This window comes from Furipterus horrens, unplaced genomic scaffold, assembly GCF_987537825.1.
Source record: "Furipterus horrens unplaced genomic scaffold, mFurHor1.1.pri manual_scaffold_6, whole genome shotgun sequence".
Classification (NCBI taxonomy): Eukaryota; Metazoa; Chordata; class Mammalia; order Chiroptera; family Furipteridae; genus Furipterus; species Furipterus horrens.
In genome coordinates, this window is record NW_028327176.1 from 12,830,361 (window position 1) to 12,852,899 (window position 22,539).

Here is a 22,539-nt window from a genome sequence, read left to right on the forward strand (position 1 = left end):
GCAGTTCCCTGGGGGACTTCTGGGCCGCTTTGCTAATAGAGACGTCTGTTCTGAGAGGTCGTGATGCCACCTGTCATTAACCCGGGCACCCTGCCCAGGGTTCTCACCAAGAAATCATAGGCAGCTGCTTGCAGGCGGGTGAGTGATTTGCAAGGACTACAAGAATATTTGCATATACATATGTATGGCAGTGTGTATTTATTTGCATTCATTTGCATAAATTGCTGGCACCTCGAGCTGTTGTTCCTTAATTTAATTTTTTTTTTTCAGTAAATTTCTTTGAGCTCGGAGCACAGATCTGGACACTTTGGGACTAAAACCAAAGACAAAAACAACACCACTGAGGCATGAGACCAGAGGTTCTCAAGTTTTGCTGTGCATTACAGTTTCCTGGGGAGATTTCAGAAATGCTGGTGCCTTGGTCAGCCCCCGTACTATTGGATCAGAGACTCTGAGGGTGCGGCCCAGACAGCAGCTTTTTGTTTGTTTGTTTCTTTGTTTGTTTTCTGAAGCTTCCAGATGAGTCTGATGCATAAACCAGGGTTGAGAATTGACACCTTAGACAGGGCAGGCCTGTGTCAGATAAACCAGCTTGGCCCTCCACGTCAAGACTAGGCATCTCCCCTCCCCTCCCCTGTCTGTACAAGACTCTCAAAACTTCAGTTCAGTGAGGTATGTGAAGTGCCAGGGCCATACCGCACAGAGTGGGCTCGCAGTCAAAGGTCACCATGCCCCTTCATCATCACCATTACTGTATAGTGTCATCTGTGCAGAACAGGCTGCTCCTTCTGGCCCTGCCACCCAGATCTCCCTGAACTTCACCTAGGCCTCCCATCATCAGTCCCTAGGAGTACTGAGCGCTCCAGGGCACGGCCCAGGTTCTGTTCTGGCTGAGTCCAGTCCTTTCTCCTTCCACTGAACTTCCAAGCTGATGATTCCCAGGGGCCTGGGAAGTGTGTCCCTGCCAGAGTGAGCCTGCCCACCCTGCCCACCTCCCTGAGTTCCTCTCTGCAGCCGGGAGGGAGCCAAGCGCTAGGGCTTGCAGGCTTTCTCCTTGCCCGGTGGGGGCTGCCTGGGGGAAGAAGGACACTGGAGATCTGGCAATGCCTAGTGTCCCTCAGTTCAGTTGTTTCCCAGGGTTCTGCCCTCTGCTGCTTCCCATTTTCCCTGCTTGATGCGCTGGCTGCACCCACCCTCCCGCCCGCTGCCCTGGACCCTAGAGTTGCTGGTCCCTTCAGTCCCTCCGGCTATATCTCTGTTTGTGCTACGAGCTCCGTGGGCAGCTCTTTCCCTACGGCTTTCCGCTCAGATCCTGTCCGTCATGACCCAGCCCAGTGCCTCCTATTCCCAGACACCTCCAATCCAGCAACTGCTCATTCATTCCTTCACATACCTCCCACGACTCGTGCAGACATGACCTGAAACCTGTTTTGGGCCAGAAGCCAAACCAGGCTCTGGGCTACAGAGATGGTCAGGGCCAGGCTCTGCTTTTGAGAGCTTTTCTGAGCAGTGACCACAGGCCAGTACTTCCCCCTCCGTATCCCTACCAGAGCATGGGAAGCTCCCGTTTCCTCCCATTGTGTGAATGTATCACATTAACAGATGCCACTCAGGTTGGGAAATACAGGCCTTGCTAAGAGGACACAGGCAGTGCCGTACATGGGCCTGCAGGGGTTGAGGAAGGAAGGAAGCGTTGGTTTAAGGGCCTCCAGCAGGCAGAAAGGCGACCAGGGGTCAGTTTTTGGTGGCAGTCAGGTGGCCCAGCCCACTCCTTTGTGGATCCAGCTTTGCTGGGACACATGGAATCATTCCTAGGATCTTGGTTTACAGACCCTCCCACACCCCTGATCAGCTGTACCGGGAGAGCCTCTCCCCAGCCTGCCCCAGGGCCTGGTTGCAATCCCCTAGAGACAGGGCTGTAGATACCCAGCCAGACCCTCCCATCCCACTGAGACCCCCTCACACCCACCCACCAGAGGCAACAGTCACCCCAAGAAAGAGTCCTCCTGGGCCACCAGAGTTGATTTTTAGAACCTCCAAGAAACCTGGAGATGGCTTCCTTTCCTGAAAGGATCTGTGGCACCAAGCGGATACCATATCCACCTCCGAGGCAGAGCTGGGCAGGAAGGCCCCAGCCCACGGTGGCAGAGACAGCTCCTGGGTCAGGCCCAGACTTGCCTTCCCCATCTCTCGGCCCCAGGCTGGAGGCTGTGGCTGGAGCCAAGGGCGACACTCCATCAGATTTCATGTGATCACAGGGCATGCAGACCCAGGGGATCAGGGACCCCCCCACCGGGCCAGGGTGCAGTGTCTCTGCACCCCTGAGCCCTGGAGGAACTCTCTTTTCTTGTCCCTTTGGTCACAGCCATTCTCTCAGTCAGCAGACAGCCTCTTCTCCCCTCTAGTGCTCAGCGCTGGGCCCCTGCCCTTGAACAGTCCACCGTCCCAGGGCCTGACAGATGAGGAATCTCCTTGGCAGAGTGGTGAGCCCAATGCAGGGGGGTGGGAGGGTGGCATCTGAACCCAGTCTGTCAGACTAGGGGGAGGTTTTCTGAATGAGGACGAGGAGGCTGTTCCAGATGAAGGGTGGGTGCTGGCCCTCCATGTTCACATCCGCACTCCCCTTCACAGTAATTGTCCCCCGATGAGTGCATAACCACAAGTCATGCCAAGGAAGCTCGCGAGGGCACAAAGCAGAAGAGCTGGGTCGCTCTGGTCTCCCACCTGCACACAATGGTGCTCCAAGAGTATAAGGTGATCGTACTGGACAGGGCCTGATGGGGGGAGACCAGGGTGGGGCTCAGCCCCTCAGCTTTGGCATCCATGCGGGGGATAGAGCCGACTCACATGCCCATCCTCCATCAGCCTCTGAGCACAGCGGCAGGTGGCTGCAGCGTCCACCCAGAGCAGATGGACCCCACAACCCAGAGGTGCAGCTGAGACACAGGCCTGGCCAACGCCTCCCCCACCCCCATGCAGCCCTGCTCCTCTTGGGTAATTACTTCCAATGAGACTTTGTTAAAAAAAAAAAAAAGTACTCTGGCTTCATTATAGAGTCTAATAGGTTCAGCATCTCAAGAAAAATAGACTGTCAGGCTAAATAAGTGTGGGGAAGTGACTGGGCAGAGAGGGGTGTCCTTAAAGCCGGCAGCTCCGCTGAAGTAAGGGAAAGGTCCCGTGTGTAGAAAATCAACCCACGAGGTCAAGGAGCATGGCCAGTGGGCCCACAGGCCTGCCCTTCCTGCATCAGGGTCTCAGATGCATGTTGTTGCTCGGAACCCAGCACCTGGAGGGGCCACCCTGGGACCCCTCCTGTGGGTGCCAGAGGCTTCCCTGGACTCTGGGAGCATGGGGAGTGAAAGGCAGCCTCTCTCCGCAGCCAGAGTTCAGTCTAACTAGAGACAGAAGTCAGCCAGCGAAGATCACACATGGAGGAGGGAGGGGTTGGAGGGGGAGAGGCCTGAGCGAAATGACAGGAGGCAGAGTCAGAGGAGGACAGGAAGGCAGGAAGGCAGGAGGGCCCATCTGTTGACCCTTGCAGGGACCTCCAGGACTGGGCTTGGGTGCCTCCTCCGCCGGCGGGGGTGATGGCAGGGCAGGTGTGTGGGACGTGATGGCTGCTAGGGCAGGGCATGGAGACGTGGGCCCCCTAAGGCAGGCCCGGGCTTGGCTCCTCCCTGGTGGCCGTGGTTCCTCCTCCCTGGGTGGGACGCACAGCCCCTCCCCCTTCTTCTTCTTTTTGCTTATTAGGATGTTCTAATCTTCCTAGAATAATCGTGGCAATTACTTGCATGAAGGTTAAAGATCATTTGCAATATGAAAATCTAAAATGATGCCTGGACTTTCTGGAATGGCAAGAGGGGTGGGCACAGACAGAGACCCAGGGGCTAACGGCCAGGGAGAGATACCCCCTCCTGAGAGACTGTAGAGGGCACAAGTGGAACAGAGAGGGGTCCCTCTCCTCTCCTGCCTCCCCACCCCACAGGCCCCCAGGATTGCTCCTCCCTGCCTCCTCACCACCAGCCCTCTGGGCAGTCAGTGCTCCACTGCAATGGAGCCACCATGGGCCCTGGCTTCTGGGTTCCATTTCACTTCCCTCTTTACCTGCGCTGATCGTACTCCCAGCTCCGGTTCACTAATACTTACAAATTTTTTAAACCTATTGATTTATGCGCTCATCTGTGCCCCTGTCTCCTCCGCAGCTCCCCCTCCTCCCCGGTTCTCACCCTGCAGACACCCGACAAATGGGCTTGGCTGGGAGATTTGGGGAAGGGGCGTCAGAATGGGGCAGACTAGCAGAGGGCAGTGGAGAAAAGGGGGGTGCCTGTTGGTGTGAGGAAGTGGGGAGGAGCATAAGAGAGACGGGGTTGATTCTGAGCAACCCCTTTGAGTGTAAGAGACAAAGAGGACTCTCCCCACATCTCCCACAAAGTCTGCCAGAGGGACCCCCAGTCTCCTGTGGAAGGAAAACAACCCACGGGGGCATTTTTTTCACAGTCTGATATGGACTTGCCTCTCTCTGTGGCTCCTGTCCCTGTTGTTCACATGCACATACCATGCAATCAAGCACACACATATGTTCATGCACATGGACACATACATGCTCACACACAGCATACACATACTTACACACACCACACTCCAACATGCACACACATGTCCCTATCATTCACACTTCACCCCTGCAGCCCACCTGGCAGCTCCTGTTTGTCTTTTGAGTGCTCCCTTAGCCCATCCCCACCGTGGACCTCCCCGCGCTCCGCTGAGCAGATCCAACCATCCCTCCCCCCACACCCCTCTGCCAGTGCTTGCCCAGCAAAATTCTCCTCACTCAGCATCACAGTTAGTATGTCCCCCACTAAACCAGGAGCTCCCCAGGTTTGGGAACATCTTCACTCTCATGTGTCCCTGGTACCACACCCAGTGCCCAGCACATAGGAAGGAAACAAACACCTGTTTAGTGGATAAACGAATGGGCCAAACAGACACAAGCTGCCTGAGAACTCGGAGTCTTAAGTCTGCCTCTGAGAGGGGATGTCCACCCCTCAGCTTCATCGAGGGCACCCCTAACCTCTCTGGAGCCTTCTCCGCTTTCTGCCCAGTCCCCTGGGCACTTGGAGCTCTCCAAGGTGCTGAACTTGGATATCTCTCTCTTGGCCCAACTCTCCTGGCTTCTTGACTCTATTCCCTCCAGCCAAGAACCACACACTTTCCAAGGGCCCCCCCTCCAATGGAAAGAACAATACCTGTAACTATGCTGCAGGCAGAACCCAGTTTCATGGGGGCACGGAGCCATGTGAGAACCCAAATGGAGCTCCCTACCTGAACCTCAGACATCACATTCAACTCTGTCCCTGAGGCCAGACACAGGGCTCATTCTCTCCCAGTGCCGAGGCCAAGTTCTAGCCCCTGGAGGGAGAGTGAAGGTAGGGGCACTCCCAGCTCATCTGCCTTGGCCTCCTACCTGGTCCTTCTGAAACTTACCTTTAGGCTTCTGGTCCCCGCAGAGCTCTCCAGGACCCTGACTTCACTCACTTCGATGTTTAAGTCGCTGGACATCAGCACTCCTCAACTCAGGCATGTCACCATAGAATCCCACCTCCCTGCAGAGCTCTCTGCTCACTGGCCTTGCCCTCATTTCTCACCCAACTCCCTCAAGCTCTGGCCATTTCCCAAGATCTCTTAGTCCTGCTACCACCACCTCCACCAAATGAAATTTTCATCCTCTTCTGCTCAGAGTATTCCCATAACTCCCTTGACCTCCACCCTCTAAGCAGGGGAAAGAGCCAGGTGGAAGCTTCTTTACTGGGGACAGAAAGGACTGACAGCTGCTAGTGTCGACCTAACCAGGGCACTTCCCTCCAACTGCAGCCTCAGGGCTTGCCCGCTGGCCTCTCCTGATCAGCCAAGGGCCTGCCCCCACCGCTGCAGTGACCACCCTCTGGCCAGGTTTCTTGAGCTGGCGCTGGGGTCCTAACACTCTTTCCCCTGCCCTCCCCCATTCTTGCCACACAGAAGACCATTCTCTTTGACCCCTACTCTGCCACACCACAAGGCAAGACCTATCAAGAAGGTGACCAGTTATGGGCTTGTGGTGGGTAAATCTCACCATTCAGGCAGCTGGGAACATGGAGAGTCGAGAGGACCACCTCTCTGGCCACTGCATGTGAAGGCTTCTATTCTGCAGAGTTGCCCCGAGGGTTTCAGGCTGCACCTGTGCTTAATGGAGCTGTGGACGTGGTCAGTCTTTCCCAAGAGGACCATTCGGGGCTCTTCAAAGCCACTGGAGCTGAAAAGAATAGACAAATCCCTTCCTGGGAAGGAACTAGACAGTGAATTTAATGATACTTTAGAGCCAGAGATCGGCATACAAATTGTGGGGTCATCACCATTGTTACTAACACTGGTGTCTCCTGAAGTTAGCAGGAGGTTGAATTTTGCATTCTTTGCACCCAACTCCTCCACCCAACTATAACATTGCAGATGGTTCTGTTGGATCATCTTTTGTGGACTTTATCCTTACCACCAAGACCATGCTTGCATCTGGTCTGCAACTGAACCTGAATTCTAATCAGAAAGGACCTTCTGTGCAAAACATGATGCTAGGTGCCCAGGAGGCCAGACAGACAAGCCGTCCAGGAGATTACAGCCCAGAAAGGAGACAGACAGACATTCCTGTGGAAACAGGCAGCCAGAGATCTCTACTGTAACTGAGGCACCGGCAGGGTCTCGTGGGACCCCAGCAGAGGTCTGTGCCCAGGAACTCAGTAAGAGTTGTTATAGGATGGGATTTAAGCTGAGGCTGGAGGGATGGGTGGAACCCTAAGAAACATGTGTTGGGCAAGAATTGGCCAAAAGGGCTGAAAAAGAAACTACCGACGTGAAGGAATAGGACTTACTGGGGGTGAACTGGGACAGAGGTATGAGGGCTAATATGGGGATGTGACCAGAAGGTGAAGGAACAGGTCAGAGAAGGCTCTAAGTGCCTGTGGTGAGGAGTTTAGAAACGGGAGCCCAGGCATTCCTGGCCTGGGTGGGCCTCTAGATAAAGAGATCACAGGGGCATTGTGGTAATTCTGTGGCTTGTCCTGAGTATCAAAGTCATGCTGACCCCAACAAGCCCAGGCTGACAGCTGCCTCTGGTCAGTCCTTGGGCCTAAGAGATGGGAACACAAACCCAGGGGAAAAGATGGTGATGTTCCTATTGGTTTTGTGAGGGCTTCAAATATTCTTAAGGAAAACATTTAAATGACATTTATATCATCTTCAAGGGTGTGCAAATGTTCCAACTGGGTGGTCATGGTCAAGTCTGCCCAGCAAACATCTATCAAGCACCCACGAGTGTGCAGCCCTGGATCAGAGGCTGAAAGAAAGAAAGGACCTTTGGTGCCAAATGTCACTGCTTAAGGAGCAGGTCTCGTCACCTAGTGTTAGACAACAGGGCAAAGGCAGGCTGGTGAGTGGTGGTGACTGTTCTTAGGGCAGGAATTTCCATTTGGACAAAATGACAATCAGATACAGGGAGTCTCCTCAATAAAACTCTAGGTCAGGCAAGAAGTCTGAGTCTTTTCTGGAAGTCCCTCCACTAGAAGACCCTGTTTCCTGGGAGACTTTGCCCGCATGGGTCTGGGGCTGGTGTGACTTCCTGGTAGGGGACCCTCCCTTCCCACCCAGGCTGGATGCACGGTCCACAGGTGGTATGAGTCCATCTTACCTGGAAGCTGGAGCCCAGCTGGCCCTCAAGGTCAGCGCTGGGCCCAGTGCAGAGGAGGAGAAGGGGGAGATGTGTACCAACCGATCGGTCGGTTGAGGGAGGAAGAGGAGGAAGCCTTCAGCTTCAGAGCTGATCTGCTCAGAGTGCTGGCTGCCCAGCTGTGTCCCCATGAGGAGCAGCAGCAGGAGGCTGTGTGTGAAGCCACCATTTGTCCCCACGGTGTCTGCTCACATCAAGCTCCTCTGCTTCCGATGAATTATCCTCCGGGCAAGCGTGACACCGTCTTTGCTGGGCTTTCTCAGTATATTTCACAACTGCTCTGAGTTTATCATTTTTTCAGGTCCTTTATCAAATGCATGTCATAAATATCAATGGGACTGGGAGCATTTGTCACCTAGATGGGTTCTTACTTGAGCTCCGAAAAAAATTATTTGGCCACACAGTGTTTCTCGGGGCTCTGATTTAATGGACTTCTCTGCTGTGAAGCCACTGAAATTCTTTGCCTTTTAATATTTGACATCGCTTCCTCTTTATTACTGCCTCAGACAGCCCTTCCAGCCCAGCTGGGAAAAGCCCATTCGTCTCTGACAAATAATGTGTGTCGTTTTGTGAAAAATATGCAGAAGTTTGGCTGCAACTTCATCTCCAGTCTTGGTTCTGTTTGTGGCTTCACTCGCCTCTAAACAAAGTATCCAGCCCCAGGCAGACCCTCCCCAGGGTCTCCTCTTCCTGGGAGGCCACATGCTGCTGGGTCCGCAGAGCCATTTTACCCAATGGGGTGTGAGGCTGGGTATTTAGAAATGTCCATAACTGGGTGTTAAGAATTAGCTGAAGGGTGGAAGCAAGTGTCCATCAACAGATGAGTGGATAAATAAAGTGTGTTACATATCTGCAATGGAATGATATTCAGCCTTAAAAGGGAAGGAAAGTGTGATGTATGTTACAACATGGTGAGCCGCGAGGAGGTTACGCTCGGTGAGTTAAGCCAGTTACAAAAAGACAGATATGGTATGAGCCCACATATAGGATGAGGAGCCTGGAGTGGCTAAATTCATAGAGGCAGGAAATAGAATGGCGAGGAGGGGGAATGAAGGGTGGGGGTTGCGGTTTAATGGGTACAGAATTTCAGTCTTGCAAGATAAAAATACTTCTAGAACCTGATTGCACAACAGTGGAGATGTACCTAACGCTCCTGAACTGTACACGTAAAAATGGTGAAGACGGTAACATGGAACACAATTAAAAAATAATAATAATTAGTGTCAACCTGAACGAGCCAAGCAGAAACCAACGCAGAGGAAGCTCTCTGAGCGCCGGAGTCCGCCTCTGATTCACGCTTCCGTTATCAGCGGGCTCCGGCCGCACAGTCAACGGCCCTACGATGTAGAGGCTCAAAACAGCAACCACGCTTCTCGGTTCTGGTTCGGGTTCGGTTCTGGTGTGCGTCGGGCTCAGCTGATACTGGGGACGGGCCCGGCTGGTGTAAATGGCTCATCTGGGATGGCTCATCTCTGCTCCCCAGGGTCTCTCAGCCTCCAACAGACGAGCCCAGACGTGTTCCGGCGGCGGGGGTAGCAGGGGTCCCGGGAGAAAGAGCAAAAGCAAGCAAAGCCTCTTCTGGCCACGGTTCGCACTCACACACTGTCCTTTTGACCATATTCTACGGTCCAAAGCAAGTCACAGAGCCAGTCAAAATTCATAGGGTAGGGAGAGGACTCCACCTCTTGGTGGGAGGGGCTGCAACGATCTTTTGCAGTCTACCGCACGCGCTGTATACATGCCAGGCCTTGTGCTAAGCATTGAAGATAAATATATAAATAAAACACCATGACGTGCAGCAGGCATGTAAATCATTACAGCACTCAGTACGCTTGACAGGCAAGCCCAGAGTGCTAGGGGAGGCTGCCGGGAGGGCAGAGTTCTCGGGGGGGCTTCGTAATACCTGAACCAGTGCTGAAGATAAATGGTAATTAGCCAGAAGAAGAAGGGAGGCAGGAAGATCAGGCTGAGGGACCGAGAGACGAGTGAAGCCTGGGAGGAGGACCTGCCTAGGTGAGGCTTCGGGAGGGGAGGGGGTGAAAGGCCAGCCCTGGCATGGAGGACCTGGGTTTTTGGGGGGAAGAGGGGGCGTTGCTTTCCCTGCTCAACCTAGAAGGATTTATTTAAGTAGGGGCTGATGGCCGGCTTGCTATGTGGAGGTGGCTTGGAGGGGGACAGGCAGGAAACGAGGCGGACGTCCTTGGAGGCTGCTGCAGTGACTCGGGAAAGAGAATGGGGCCTCAGATAGGGCCCTGGCAGGACTAGGGCCAGAAGAGAGTGGACTTGGTGTGGGAGGGGGAAGGGAGGAGCCAAAGAGTCAGCCTAGGGACCAGGTAGGCCTGTGCTTTCTGCCCAGATGTCAACAGCGCGGGGCGGGGCAAGGATGGGGGGTGAGGGGGCAGGGTCCCAGTGGAGGAGCAAGTCCAAGGGCAGAAGGCAGCATTTGTGTGGGCAAGCAAAGGTGTCATGGGTTTCTCAGGCACAAGAGGGACATCCCACTCAAAACTGGGAAATAGCACTCACTGAAAGACCAGAAGGCCGGCCAACAGAGAGGGACCCTAAGGTCAAGGCTTCTCTCCCATCCATGGTGGGTGGGGGATGGAGCCCAACCCTGCCCAGGCCCAGGTGGGCAGACCTCTCCTGCACCAGGCCCCACCACACCTCTCCCAGAGGCGGCCCGAGGGTCTGGGCCACCCCGTCCTCCACAAGCCTGAGGCATCCCAGTTCTGCAGGGTGCTGGGAGCTGCTGGAGTCCATCTGATGGCCCAGTGCTGGTCATGCTCCACCCCAGGCCCGCAGACCCCCAACCTGTACACCATGGCTGGCTGGAAGGCTTCCCCAGGAGCCCACAGTCCGCCAAGCCCCCCAGATATTAAGGGGTGCCCTTTGCCAAGACAGGGGTGGGTGGGCAGGAGCATAGCTTATGCCCAGAGCTTGTGCTGGCTTCCTCCTGTGGATCCTGGGTCGTGATGTCCCAAACGGCCGCCTCTCTGGCTGGGCATTCCACAGACCGCAGTAAGCACATACTGACAGATCAATACTTCGAATGTACTTGGGACCCTGCTGTGAAAAGGAATCCCCTGGTGAGCACTTTCGTAAGTTAAAAATTCTTCTGAAACCGAGTACTCCTGCCCAGCTATTAAATCCAGATTTCCACAAAGCGGGAGCAGACAGCACCTGCAGGTACGATGACCTGGATCTCCAAGCCCCTTCCAACTCCTCCCAGAACCCCTGGGGAGGAGGAACTGCTGCTGGGGCTGGGCTGTGCGTGTCCTCATCGCTGGGACCTTGGTTTAGAATTAAAATCTTCCCAAACAGTCAGAACGCTCTGGGCCCAGAGGCAGTGGCATTGTGAGCTCCACTGTGTTTTCCTGGCTCCCTGAGCACGGTTAGCTCAGCAGGCATGTGGGCTGCATCTGCCAGTCACGGCGGTGTGACGACCAGGGGGCAGCAGAGCAGGTGTCCTTGGTGCTTGAGGGAACGGAGACCCCAAATGCTGGGGCAGCATGCCCAGGGTCACAGAGCCAATTAGTGGCAAAATTGGCATGAGAACCAGCATCCTGGTGTTTGGAATTCCAGCCCAGCACTCTTTCCCCTGACACTGCCTCACTCAGAAGGTGACATCATCCACCTGACTCGGTTCGGGAACAAATTCGGTTGGTAGCTGTTTTGGGAGCTGATGTGTGAGCCCAGCCGTTCAGCCTTCACCCAGCCTGGCCCTGCGGTCTCCCCCCCGGCCACAGCTGTCCACACCCAGGCCTGCGCTCCTGCGCAGGTGCCCACTGCCTCGCCTGCAGCCCAGGCCCCCACCACCGCCTCCTGCAGGTGCCCCTCCAACCACATGGCCCCAGCCCTGACCCCAGAACTAGACTCACCACCCCCTCCCTTCCCGATGTTCCTCCAGAAACCCGGAGCTGGTCCACATGCCTCCCGCCACCCCCCATGTCCCCTCCAGCACTGAGGGCCACGGCGTCTGCAGCGTACATGCTCACCTTTCTCTGTCTTTCGTGACCGCCAGAGTTTGGACCTTTGTCACCTCTCACTTGGATTATGGAGCCATCACCAGCATCAACAGTACAATGAGCCTACCATGTTTTCTTTAGGTACTTACTGCGTGCCAGGCACAAGGCCAGCGGGGACATTAACTTAACCCAGGGCCACGCAGCTGATGGGAGGCAGAGGTCAGGCTCCCAGTTCTCCTGCTGCCACCCGTCGCTCCCGTCCTACCTCTAGTGTGGCTGCCAGACTGATTTGTCTGAAACCCAGATCTAACTTTGTCACTCCCTGCACAGAATCCTTGGTGGCTCCCCAATGCCCAGAAGGTTCAGTTGCAGTCTCCTCAAAAGGTTCCTGAGATCTGACCCTGCCGGCCCAGCTAGTGCAGCCCCGTCCCTCCTCAGGCCTTTGCTTCTCTGCATCTGCCCCGCCAGCCGGCACCTCCATGCCCTCCACCCGGTGCTCTGTGTGCCAGCTGCTGGTCTGAGCAGACCTGCGGGCAGCCTTCCAGGGCCTCAGCTGGTGCCCGCCCACACACACCTGCTGCCAGTCCAGCCTGGCCCTGCCTGCGTGGGGATGGTGGAAGTCAGCGATTTGCCATTGCCCGAATACCTCAGTGCCCCCATGTGGGGTGAGCTCCAGGACGCCCCTCTCAACGTCTTCCATGATGTTGGGGGACTTAAAGGGCAGGGCTCAGTCTTGCAGACCACCCTCTCCCATTCACCTAAATGACATAACCTGCCTCACAACAGTCTAGGTCATTCTGGTGGCCATATCTGCGCCTTTGAGGTCCAGCTACCAGCAATGCTAAGGGCAGGCTCAGTTCAGGGAGCAGGCAGGCGAGGCGAGGCTTGGGGGAACATGGGCCATCTGAAGGCCCTGGCTTTTGCAAATGAGACAGTTTATGTAAACTAAGCAGGGTAGGGATCAAGCTCTCCTTCCCTGGTCTGAGCCTGGAGGTGGGTCTGGGAGAAGCTTCTGACATCCCCAGGTTTGGAGCCCATGGGCCTGGGACATTCTCTGTGCCAGCCCCAGGTGGCTACAAGACCTGGCAAAGGTAGGTGTGCATCAGGGTGGGAAGGCCCCAGAGGCCACTGCCTGGGACCTGCTGGGGCTGCAAGCCAGGCCATCTCCTGCTGAAGCCGCAGGCCAGGGTGGGAGCCCTGAATGAGCCCGGATGTGGGAAGAGATACAGACAGTCCCTGCCCCTGGCTTGCTTCGCCCCAGCAGCCCCCGAAGTCTGAAATGGAAGGAAGTGCTCCCCAGGTTCTCACTCCACCCTTCTTTTCGAGGGACCCCTCCCCAAGCAGCTCTCCCCAGCCTTGGCTGTGAGCGTCTAACATAAGAGATGCTGTTTTTGCAGGTTTTGTGGTTTTTATTCCTTTGAACCATATCCAGCCCACCTTCATCACAATGCCATGCTTTACTTGGTATCAAATACATCGGCACTCATTGGTATTTGGAGAACTTGTTCCGTAGTGATACAGCGGTTTTTAGTCGTCCGTGATAACGTATTCTCTGTGTTTCCAATTGTTACTATGGGACTCTTTTCCCCAGACCTTTCAGTTTCTGGGTTTGATTTTTATTGTATTTGTTGTTTTCGTTTTTGTTTGGGAGGGTGTTTTTTTTTTTTATGTTTTGGGTTTTCTTTTTAATTTTATTTTTTTTTATTTTTTTTGCTTTTGAAAGTTGTGATTCCTTTAGTTCTGTGGCCCCTCCCAGTTGCCGCTTGTTTATGCATTATGTTTGTGACTTTCTTTGACTGTTGGTGTTGAGCCAGTCTTGCCAAGAAATAGTATCAAGTATTTTCCTATTTCTCTACTTCTTGAAAATAATATTTTTTAATTAAAAAAAAAAAACTCTTAATGGGAACCTGGCCCTGTCTGTCTTCTCTGTTCTGCAGAAATGTTGAAGGAATTGAACCAGCAGCGCAGAGCGAAAGCCTTTACAGACCTGAAAATTGTTGTTGAAGGCAAAGAGTTTGAAGTCCACCAAAATGTTCTAGCTTCCTGCAGCTTGTATTTCAAGGACCTGATTCAAAGGTTTGCCTTCCTTCCAGCTGTGGTCGGGTCTGTTCCTTTGTAGGACGCTTTTGTGTCGCTTTTCTCCTCCCCTCTCTTGCAGGTTCCTGAAGTGTGACTCCCTGTCACAGAGCCAGTAGCCATCTCTCCTCCCCCCCCCCACCCAGTGCCCTCTCACAGGCAGCCTCAGAGCAGCCATGCCCCAGCCCGCCCCACACAGCTTTGCTGGTCACCGCGGGCCTCTGCCAGCAGCAGACGGCGCCCTGCCCGGCCCTGAGGAGCCTGTGTTCCCAGGGGCTCACAAGCCCTCCCTGAGATTAGGAGGACTACGGTCCACATTAAGGGACCACTGCACACTGCCCACTGCTGGGCCAGCACCCGGGTGCCCGGCACCATCGTCACTGCTGTCGATAGTGAACTTAATGCCAGGAAAGCATATCGACCACACCAGCCCCTGCTGAGGGCACGAGGTGCCCACAGGGCCGCTTGCTCACAGCCCGAGCCGGGGAGGAGACTTGTAGCCAAAGCCTCATCCACGCTGCATGTCTTGACACTTGTACACTGAGCCTAGACCGGCGTTGTCCGAGCGCAGACCAGGTGTGTCCTAAACACGGTCTCTCCCAGCATTTGCTCCCTCCCCGCCTGCCCTCTGCCCCAGCTATTTCTACCGGAATGAGTCTTAATGGTGCATGAGCATCTTTTTTTTATTTTTCTTCCATTACGTTGATTTTTTTAATTTGTCTGCTTCATACCCTTGCCAAGAAGTCAGGGGCCACCTTCTAGCTCCTTAGTGAGGGAGAGCAGCCGAGGGGAGCCCAGGGTAACACTCCTATTTCTCTCACCCATCAGCAGATTAATGCCGCTGCTCATTTTGCCTTGCAGCCTCTCCGGGGCGGACGCTGAGCCGGGACTGTGCTCAGTGTGGGAGGACAGGACCTCTGCTTGCTTCCCAATGCTGTGTTTGGACTTGCCAACTAATCCCAGAGTGACTGTGTTTTGTTTCAGGATGGCACACTGGCTGGCATCTCCTTTCCAATCCGTTGTGTCCTTTCACTTAGAGCTGAGCTGCTCGGCCTGCAAAGCCCTGCCCGGCCGCGCTGGCCCCAGCCATGCAAGAAGGGGCAGGCTCTTTGTGACTTCCAGTCTCATGGACAGCTTGGGTCTCCCGCCCCCGCTGCTTAGGTTCTCTCTGTCTGAGCACAGGGGTCAGGGGCATGAGCTCTGGGGAGAAGGGGCATGCCCAGTAGCTTCTCCAGGCCAAGGGAGGCCTTTGTGCTTCCACTCTTGGCAAGTTCTGGAACTGGCAGTGACGGCACCTGGCTGCTGAATTGCACATGTGGCATCCTAAGGCCTTGATCCCTGCTCCAAACCAGCTGGAGAACACAGAAGGGGCAGGCTGCAGGGGCAGGTTGGTACTGAGCAGTGGCCCAGCCCTGGGCTAGAAAGGTGTGGGCAAGAGGAGCACAGGAGCCCTTTGACTGTCTTCAGAGATCTTACATATAAAGCCAAATTCTTACACACAACAGAGAAAGAAGACACCACTAGGTGGAAACCCAAAGCAGTGAAGCCTTTTTGGACAGGCCAAAAAGAAGGACAAAGAACATTCCAGGCAAGGGATGGATGAACTGGAATGTTCTAGAATGTTCTAGAATGTCCCAGGTAAGGGATGGATTGCCTGGAATGCTCTGGAATGTTCTAGAATGCTCTGGACAAGGAGTGGGTTGCCTGGAATGAAAAATCGAAGACAGAGACATTCATGAGCATTAGGGAGGGGAAGACGGCCTTCTCAGAGATGGGTATGACCTGGGATGGGATGGGCAGACAGGCCCTTACTCCTGGGCTTGTAGGGGCCATCAGGAGCAGTGGGGAGGGGATGCCCACCTGCAGGTGGGATAACTTGGGATGGGCTTCAGTGACCCTAACCAAATAGGATGGGTGCTGGGCCTAAGAGGCAGTCACTGGAAGAGAGAGGACACGCCCTTGGGAGCTAGGAGACCTGGGTTCTACACCTGACTCTGCCACTTAACCTGTGACCCCAGGCAAGTCACATCCTCTCTCTCAGGCCTAGGGTTTTCTCATCCGTAAAATAGGAGGTTGGTTCAAATGATGTCCTGGTTTCCTTCCAGGATGACAGTGGGGGTGTGGGCAAGAGAGTCCTCCCTAGTATAAGCACGAGGACATGACAGGGAGGCAATTAACGGGGGGGCGGGGGGGGGGCAGGTCCACGGACCTGTGTCAGGGCAGCTGGGGGAAGATGATGAATGGCATGTGCAGCATGTCATGTTTCAGGCGCCCACAGGACAAGCAGGTGGAGATGGCTGGTAGGCAGTGAGATGGATGGAACCCCAGGAGGTCTGAGATCTGGGGAGACAGGAGGGCCCCTCAGGGGTGAGAGCAGGCCAGCAGGCCAAAGCAGGGCCCAGAGGAGCGGCTGCGCTTGAGGATCAAAATGTTAAATTGTAGCCACTTTAAATTTTACTTCCCTCGTCCTGGCTATGGGCACACCTCACCATCGCTGCTGATAGTGGCAAACAGCTTCCTTCTGTGGGGAGGAAAGCAGACTCTCTGAGGATGACTTCCTTTCTGGCCGTGAAAAGTCCTGGAGAATTTCACACTCTTAAGTCAGGGATCAGCTGGTGTTGTTACCATGTCATTGCGGTCTTCTTGACCCCGCGACCCTGGAGGCTGAGTGTGCAGCGGCCAGAATGCCCAGAAGGAGAGATGGGGCCCTGCCCGCCAAGCCCCGAGCAGGGACTTCCCTCTCAGGCAGCTGCACTCACGGAGGATCCCCTGGTCCTTACCTTCCTGAGAGTCTAGGTGAGCACTGTCGGGGGCAAGTGATCCACCCCTGACTGTTCCAGGACCCCCAGGCCTGGAGGCTCAGACTGGACTCCTTCCCCTGGGGCAGGTGACATGGTCACTGACCCAGTCCCACTGAGGACACCTCACCAGGAGCCACAGGACAGACACAGGAGAACCAGGTCATTCTTTGCTCAGCACACTCCTGGCTGCCAGCCCACTCCTGAGTGCCAGGCCTCACATGAAACACTAGGCAAGATGGGGGCTCTGCCCTCAGGGAACCCCCAGTCCAGAGGGGGAGAAGCTGTGAAGCAGAGTCGGGATGACCCTGAAGCAGGGTGGTTCAGAGGCTCACAGGCCAAGTGCTAACTCAAGGGACAGAGGGGCATTCAAGAACGCCCCTGGGAAGCAGTGGCATCTGGCGTGGATTTTGAACAAAGAATGGGATTGGCCAGGCAGACCGTGGGACAGATGGGAGAAGAGTAAATGTGAGGCCGAGACCAGCATGCAACTTCCTGCTGCTGCAATGCCAAGTCCGAGGTGAGCACAGGGGGAATGAGGGCCAAGCCGGGGGCAGGAGCTGGGTGACAGGGCTCTGAATTGGGCCTGGAGGTGCCATGGTCAAGTTCATGTTTCATGATCATGAGCATCAGACTGAGCGGAGAGCGTGTCTCAGGGCACCCTCTCCTGACCAACGGCCTGACTCCCCTTCAGCTCAGCTGCCCAGAACCCCCATTTCCCATGGCCAGGCTCCAAGCCAACCCCCACTTTGCCCGCATGTCCTCGCCTCACATGTGTTCATGCCCTTGGTGAGGCTGACGCAGCTTCTTCTCCTTAGCCTTCCCTTATTTAGTCCCAACCCTTCTTCTTCCTCTGACGGGGCCCAGACCAGCCCACAGGAGGCATGTAGAGATGTCTCATGTCATCCTAGAAACACGCCCACTAAGCCAAGAAGCAGGACATGAGTATCCCCACATTACGGATGAAGAAACCGAGGCCCAAGATGCTGACATGGCTGCTAGAGCTGGGATTTGAGCAGTGTCTGACTCCACAGCTAACCCAGAGGAGAATGGAGTATAATATTTATATGTACACAGAGTTAGCGAGGAAGGAACGTGAAATCTCAGGGCTGACCCTGTGGGCAGGCATGCAAGGAAAAGGGATGCAGTGTGTGTGTGCGTGTGCATCTGTTAGAAACACATATAACTGGCCACAGGGTCTGCCCAAGGTAAGATACCTGAGACAGGTACCTTAGTCACAGGCACTCACTCCCACACCTGCAAGGGGGCTGAGTCCTCTGGGGTCAGGCCTGGAGGCCAAGAAGGCGGTGGAGGAGAGCACACGAGGCCATCGTGAAGCTCAGATCCTGTGCTGAGAGCCCTGGTCCAGCCCCACCATTTATTTGTAGCCCTGTCTGGGTCCCTGTGACAATCAGGGGTGAACACCCTGCAGGAGGAGGAGCTGTGGCCCTGTCACATGGATAACATGAAGCCTGGTACTGCGTAACAGCCACACCACAAGGGGAACCCCGCAGGATTTACGGGAGGAGTGCCCCAAGCTTTGGGAAGGAGGGGGAACATCGTGAGCAGACTAGACCTAGTGAGGTGGTGGGGTTGCAGCCTCCCAAGTCCAGGGCCAGTTCTCAACCCCAGTGAGCAGACCCTGGAGGAGAAGTCCCTTCACCTGCTCCCTGGGATGGTTGGAGCCACAGTGGGCATTAGCTGCACTCAGTGGCCAGACAGTCTGCAGGCCCCATCAGAGGGGACAGGGGACTGTTTGTCTTTGGAGATAGCAGAGGCACCACCCTCCCTGACAGCACTTCTGAACATGCTCCCAGATCTGGGTGAGTGAGGAAATGCACAGCCTCAGAGATACCTCCTTGTCACACCAAATAGGACAGAGACCTGGCCTTCTGCCGCCCAAGTCACAAAGCCGGTTTGAGCCAACGACACATTTGAACCATAGCCTCTGTTCATAATGATTGGAAGCGCATGGGCACAGTGATTTGTCCAAGGTGATTTTACAAACCCCATGTACGGGCTCTGGGCTTCTCGTCCATCCCTGTCTTCAACAGAAGCAGAAAGGACCTGAGGGGTACAGATCCTGGACATAGGGGCACCTGCTAGACTTGAACACACTAGTCAAGCTACACACCTCTCCTCTCCTTCCTGGCGAAGTCGGGCATTTGTGGGTGGCAGTCTGCGCCTTTCCTGGTAGAATAGACAGGTGTGTCTGGAAAAGCAGATAACAAAAGGAGAGACTCACACATCTCAGATGCTGGCAGAATGAGGTGAGCCAGGCCATTGCCAAGTCACCATGGGTGGGCCAGGGCCTACATGAGCTGTGACAGTCACAGGACCCGGGGAGACTGGTGCATGCCCCACCCACCACTGCCTCAAAGTTCCCTTCCATTACTCCAGACCTAACTTGCAAAATGAAAACATCTGATCCCTGAGGTGTGAGAGGGGTAGAAGAGGGACCCCATCCGGAAGACTAGAGAAGGCAGTCCTTGTCCCGAGTGACAGAACTAACTGCTCATGGTGGGATGTCAAACACTCTACTACTTGGGATGAGGCATTCCTGGCACATCCCGAGACCCAGGCCTGCTGTGTCCCATACCCTGGTCTCTCCCCAGGCCATATCCTCTTTTGGGGAAAGGTGACTGCAGGAAGTTAAAGTCTTCTGACAGAGCCTGTGGGCCCCGTGTGGGCTGCCCCTCACTTCCATGATCCCACAGCCAAGTGTGAGGTTCATAGTCTCAGCCTGGCGAAGTTATTGCTACCTCTCTGTGCCCTGCTCCACCTCCCACCAAGGTGGTGCCGTGACCCCGACTGCCGGGCAGTGACTCAGCTACTCCATGGGGCTGAGTGCAACAGGACACTGGACCCCAGGATCCAGCTTAGGACAGAGACAGGTGGTTGTCTGAGAAGGACACAGCCCCCTGCTGGTGATCAGGGCCACCCGTCTTGGGTGATCTCTCACAGGGTCTCCCTGCTCAGAGGGAAGAGCCCTAAGGAGCACTGAGGTTCAGTCCCAGGGCAGACTGATGGCCATGGACAAAGAGTGACTGATGGCCTCCCTCAGTCCCCACAGCTGACTGGGCTACACTCAAGCATCTGTGTGGAAGAGAAGCAGGCGTGTGCAGGGGAGCTGCACAAGGCCTCACTGGCCTTACCTCCTATAGGTCTTGAACTCAGGCACCTGAAATAGCCTCTGTCACCTCCCCAAGTATATTCCTCTGTGGCCAAGTGGAATGCCCATTCAGCCCACAGAATCTTGCACATGGCCCCAGGGACCTCTAGCCACTCCCCCCAGATCCTTTACCCAGTGACCCCCTTCTCTCCATGGGTGTCTCCACTAGGGTATCTGGAGAAGCAGATCCACAGCTGTAGAGCCAGGCTTCCACCAGCAGCCAGGCCCCGGTGCTTTGTGTACATACATGGACATGTGGACACCTTCCTGGGCAGATTCCCTGAACCCTCGTCATGTGCCCAGTCCCCTTGGGGTGGCAAAGACAACCTGGACACCTGGTCCAGGGAGGCCCATGGTGCCACATGCAGGTCATAGGGACAGTGGCCTTTTCCAGCCCTGGACATCACCTATGATGGTCAGCATCCCATGTGCCTCCCCATGCAATCCCTGTGCTCCCTGGTCATGCAGACACCACCTTGTCCCCAACCCTCCCCCTGGTTCAGACTCTGGGCAAGACAAGCATCTCCCCACAAGTGCAGCCACCCTGGTCCCATCACTGTCATCACTCCCATGGGGCCGAGAGCTCCACTGGCCTTCCAACTGCTCGATGCCCATCCTCACAGGTGATTCTGGGGTTCTCAGGATCACATGTCACATGAAATTTCGTGTGTGTGTGTATGTGTGTGTGTGTGTGTGTGTGTGTGTGTGTGTGTGTATGTACATCCTGAAGTCCCACCTCAGCTGTTTGCTGAGTTTGAGTTCCTCTGCTGAGGACTCATGGTAGACAGGAGGGCTGGCCAGAGGTGGAGACAGCAGTGTCTGGGGACCCTGGGAGAAGGTGAGCAGCCCTACTATGTGTGGTCTTGTCAGCCTGGCCCTGGCTGTGACTCAGGGTGACCTCTGCAGAGCATGAGGGGCATGAGGAGGACAGGCCAGACAGGGGCAGGTAGGGATGAAGGCAGGGGTTGCAAAGACGTAGAGTGAGAGGTTGACCAGATGGCCCCCTGAGGCCTAGGGTGTTCAGAATTTCTGTCATTTCAAGTGACTACATAATGAACTCTGTATACTTAGCCAAGTCACCCAAGCATGGACAGCAGACTAAATGCATTGTCACTTTAAAAGTCGCACACACCATTTATCTGTGAGTTTGAAAAGTGGCCTTGCTCAGACTCTGTTTAGCAGCACCTTGCCCTCTCTGCTGCCTGGGGCTGCCCAGGGCTGGGAGGCAGAATGCCCCTTTAGGCCCCTGGTCAGTGAGCCTGTCTGTGGGACACTCACTCAGGCAACAGGATAGCAGCTGCCCCTGTCCCCTACCAGGTCATATCTGTGTTTTAATGTCTCTGGGTGGCCAGTGCCCAACCAGAGAGTGTTGCTCTAATGGTGGCATTTCAGGTGCCGTGGTGCCGAGCAGAGTCTTGTGGGAGGGATGTTTTCCAATCTCTGCCACATCAACTCCCCACAGGACTTTAGACCTCATCCAGTTCCGTCGTCTTGTTTTGCAGAAGAGGAGCCTGAGGGCCAGAGAGGTCAAGGCTGCCCGCCTGTCAGTAACACAGCTGTGGCACCCAGGCTCCCCCCTCCCTGCTCACACAGGGCAGGCCTGCCCACGTGCCCGACACCTCCGCCCCCTACTGCCAGCCATAGATGCACACAAGGGACCAGGCACGAGAGTCTTGGCCCCAGGCCTCCTCAGGAGTGGGGTGGGGGAGGGGGAGGGGGGAATGCAGAGGTCATTTCCCAGGACTGTGGCTGACCCCAGCCCTGGGCAGAACCGGGCTCGGTGAGAGAAGCAGAGCTGGTCAGAGCGGCCGAGATGGGGTGCCAAGCCCATCGCCTCTGAGAAACCTGCCTCCTGACTCTTAATGCTCTGGGTGTTTTTCCTCCTGGTCATTTCTGTATCGGTGTGGTTTTTGCTTTATCTTATCTGTTTCCTTCCAGGTCCAGCTGTAGGGTGCGGCTACCAGGCTTTAGGAGCCTTTGCAATGGTTTTGTATTTCTGTAGACACCAGATATAAACATATTTATATATTTGTGTCCCTCCCCTGCTCCCCCCAATTCACAAGCCCGATGCACACTCTACACGCAGGCCACTCTGACCTCTGACCCCGTGTTCCATGTGGCAGGAGGGCCCCACCCCGGGCCAGGTCCCAGGTCATGGCTGCTGGCTGTCTGTGGCGGAAGTCCTTGGTTGTTCCCCTTCCCCTCTTCCCAGCTCTAACCATTCTGTCCGTCTGTCTCGTCTCGTCCTCAGTTTCAAAGCAATGTCATGAAGGGCTTCCTTTCCATGCCTAAAAGGAAACAATATGTTTTTGGAAAGAGGTGGGGTTGGAGTCAGTGTTCCAGGACAGCTTGGGACCCTCAGTCTTTGGGGCGTTCAAGTAAGTCTCTGGACTGGCTGTGAGCACAGCCAGTTGGGAGCCTCAGTCACGCTGGAGAACCTCCCGGGCCCGGGACCTGCTGGCCTCGTCTGGCGGAGACACCAGGCCAGCAGTGGGGCTGAACCGTATTGTTTCCCTTTGAGGCCAGTCCCGGTCCTCGTCCCCATCCACGGCTCATGCTTTTTGATTTGCATCTTTTTTTGCATGGACGTGCCGAGTAGTGATAAGCAGGGTTTTCTGTTCTTTACGGGCAGCTCCGGTCAGACTCTTCTCTTTCAGATCCCGTGTAAGGTGGTTAGGTTCAGGTGTATCTTGGCTGCGTCCCTTGAGTCCTAAATGGAAGGGCGTGGCCGAGGCATGCAGGGAGATCTAGCCCTGTGAGGAGGAGGAGGCGCCGTGG

The 22,539-nt window shown here is 55.2% G+C and overlaps 1 protein-coding gene across 1 annotated transcript in view; it reads left to right on the top strand.

The window, feature by feature from the left end:
* Positions 1–22,539, top strand: part of KLHL29 (kelch like family member 29) — a 284,945-nt gene that overhangs the window by 251,406 nt on the left and 11,000 nt on the right. The window contains exon 6 of the mRNA XM_090280950.1: positions 13,653–13,791. Within this exon, the coding sequence (XP_090137076.1) occupies positions 13,653–13,791 (139 nt within the window). The remainder of the gene's footprint in view (positions 1–13,652; positions 13,792–22,539) is intronic.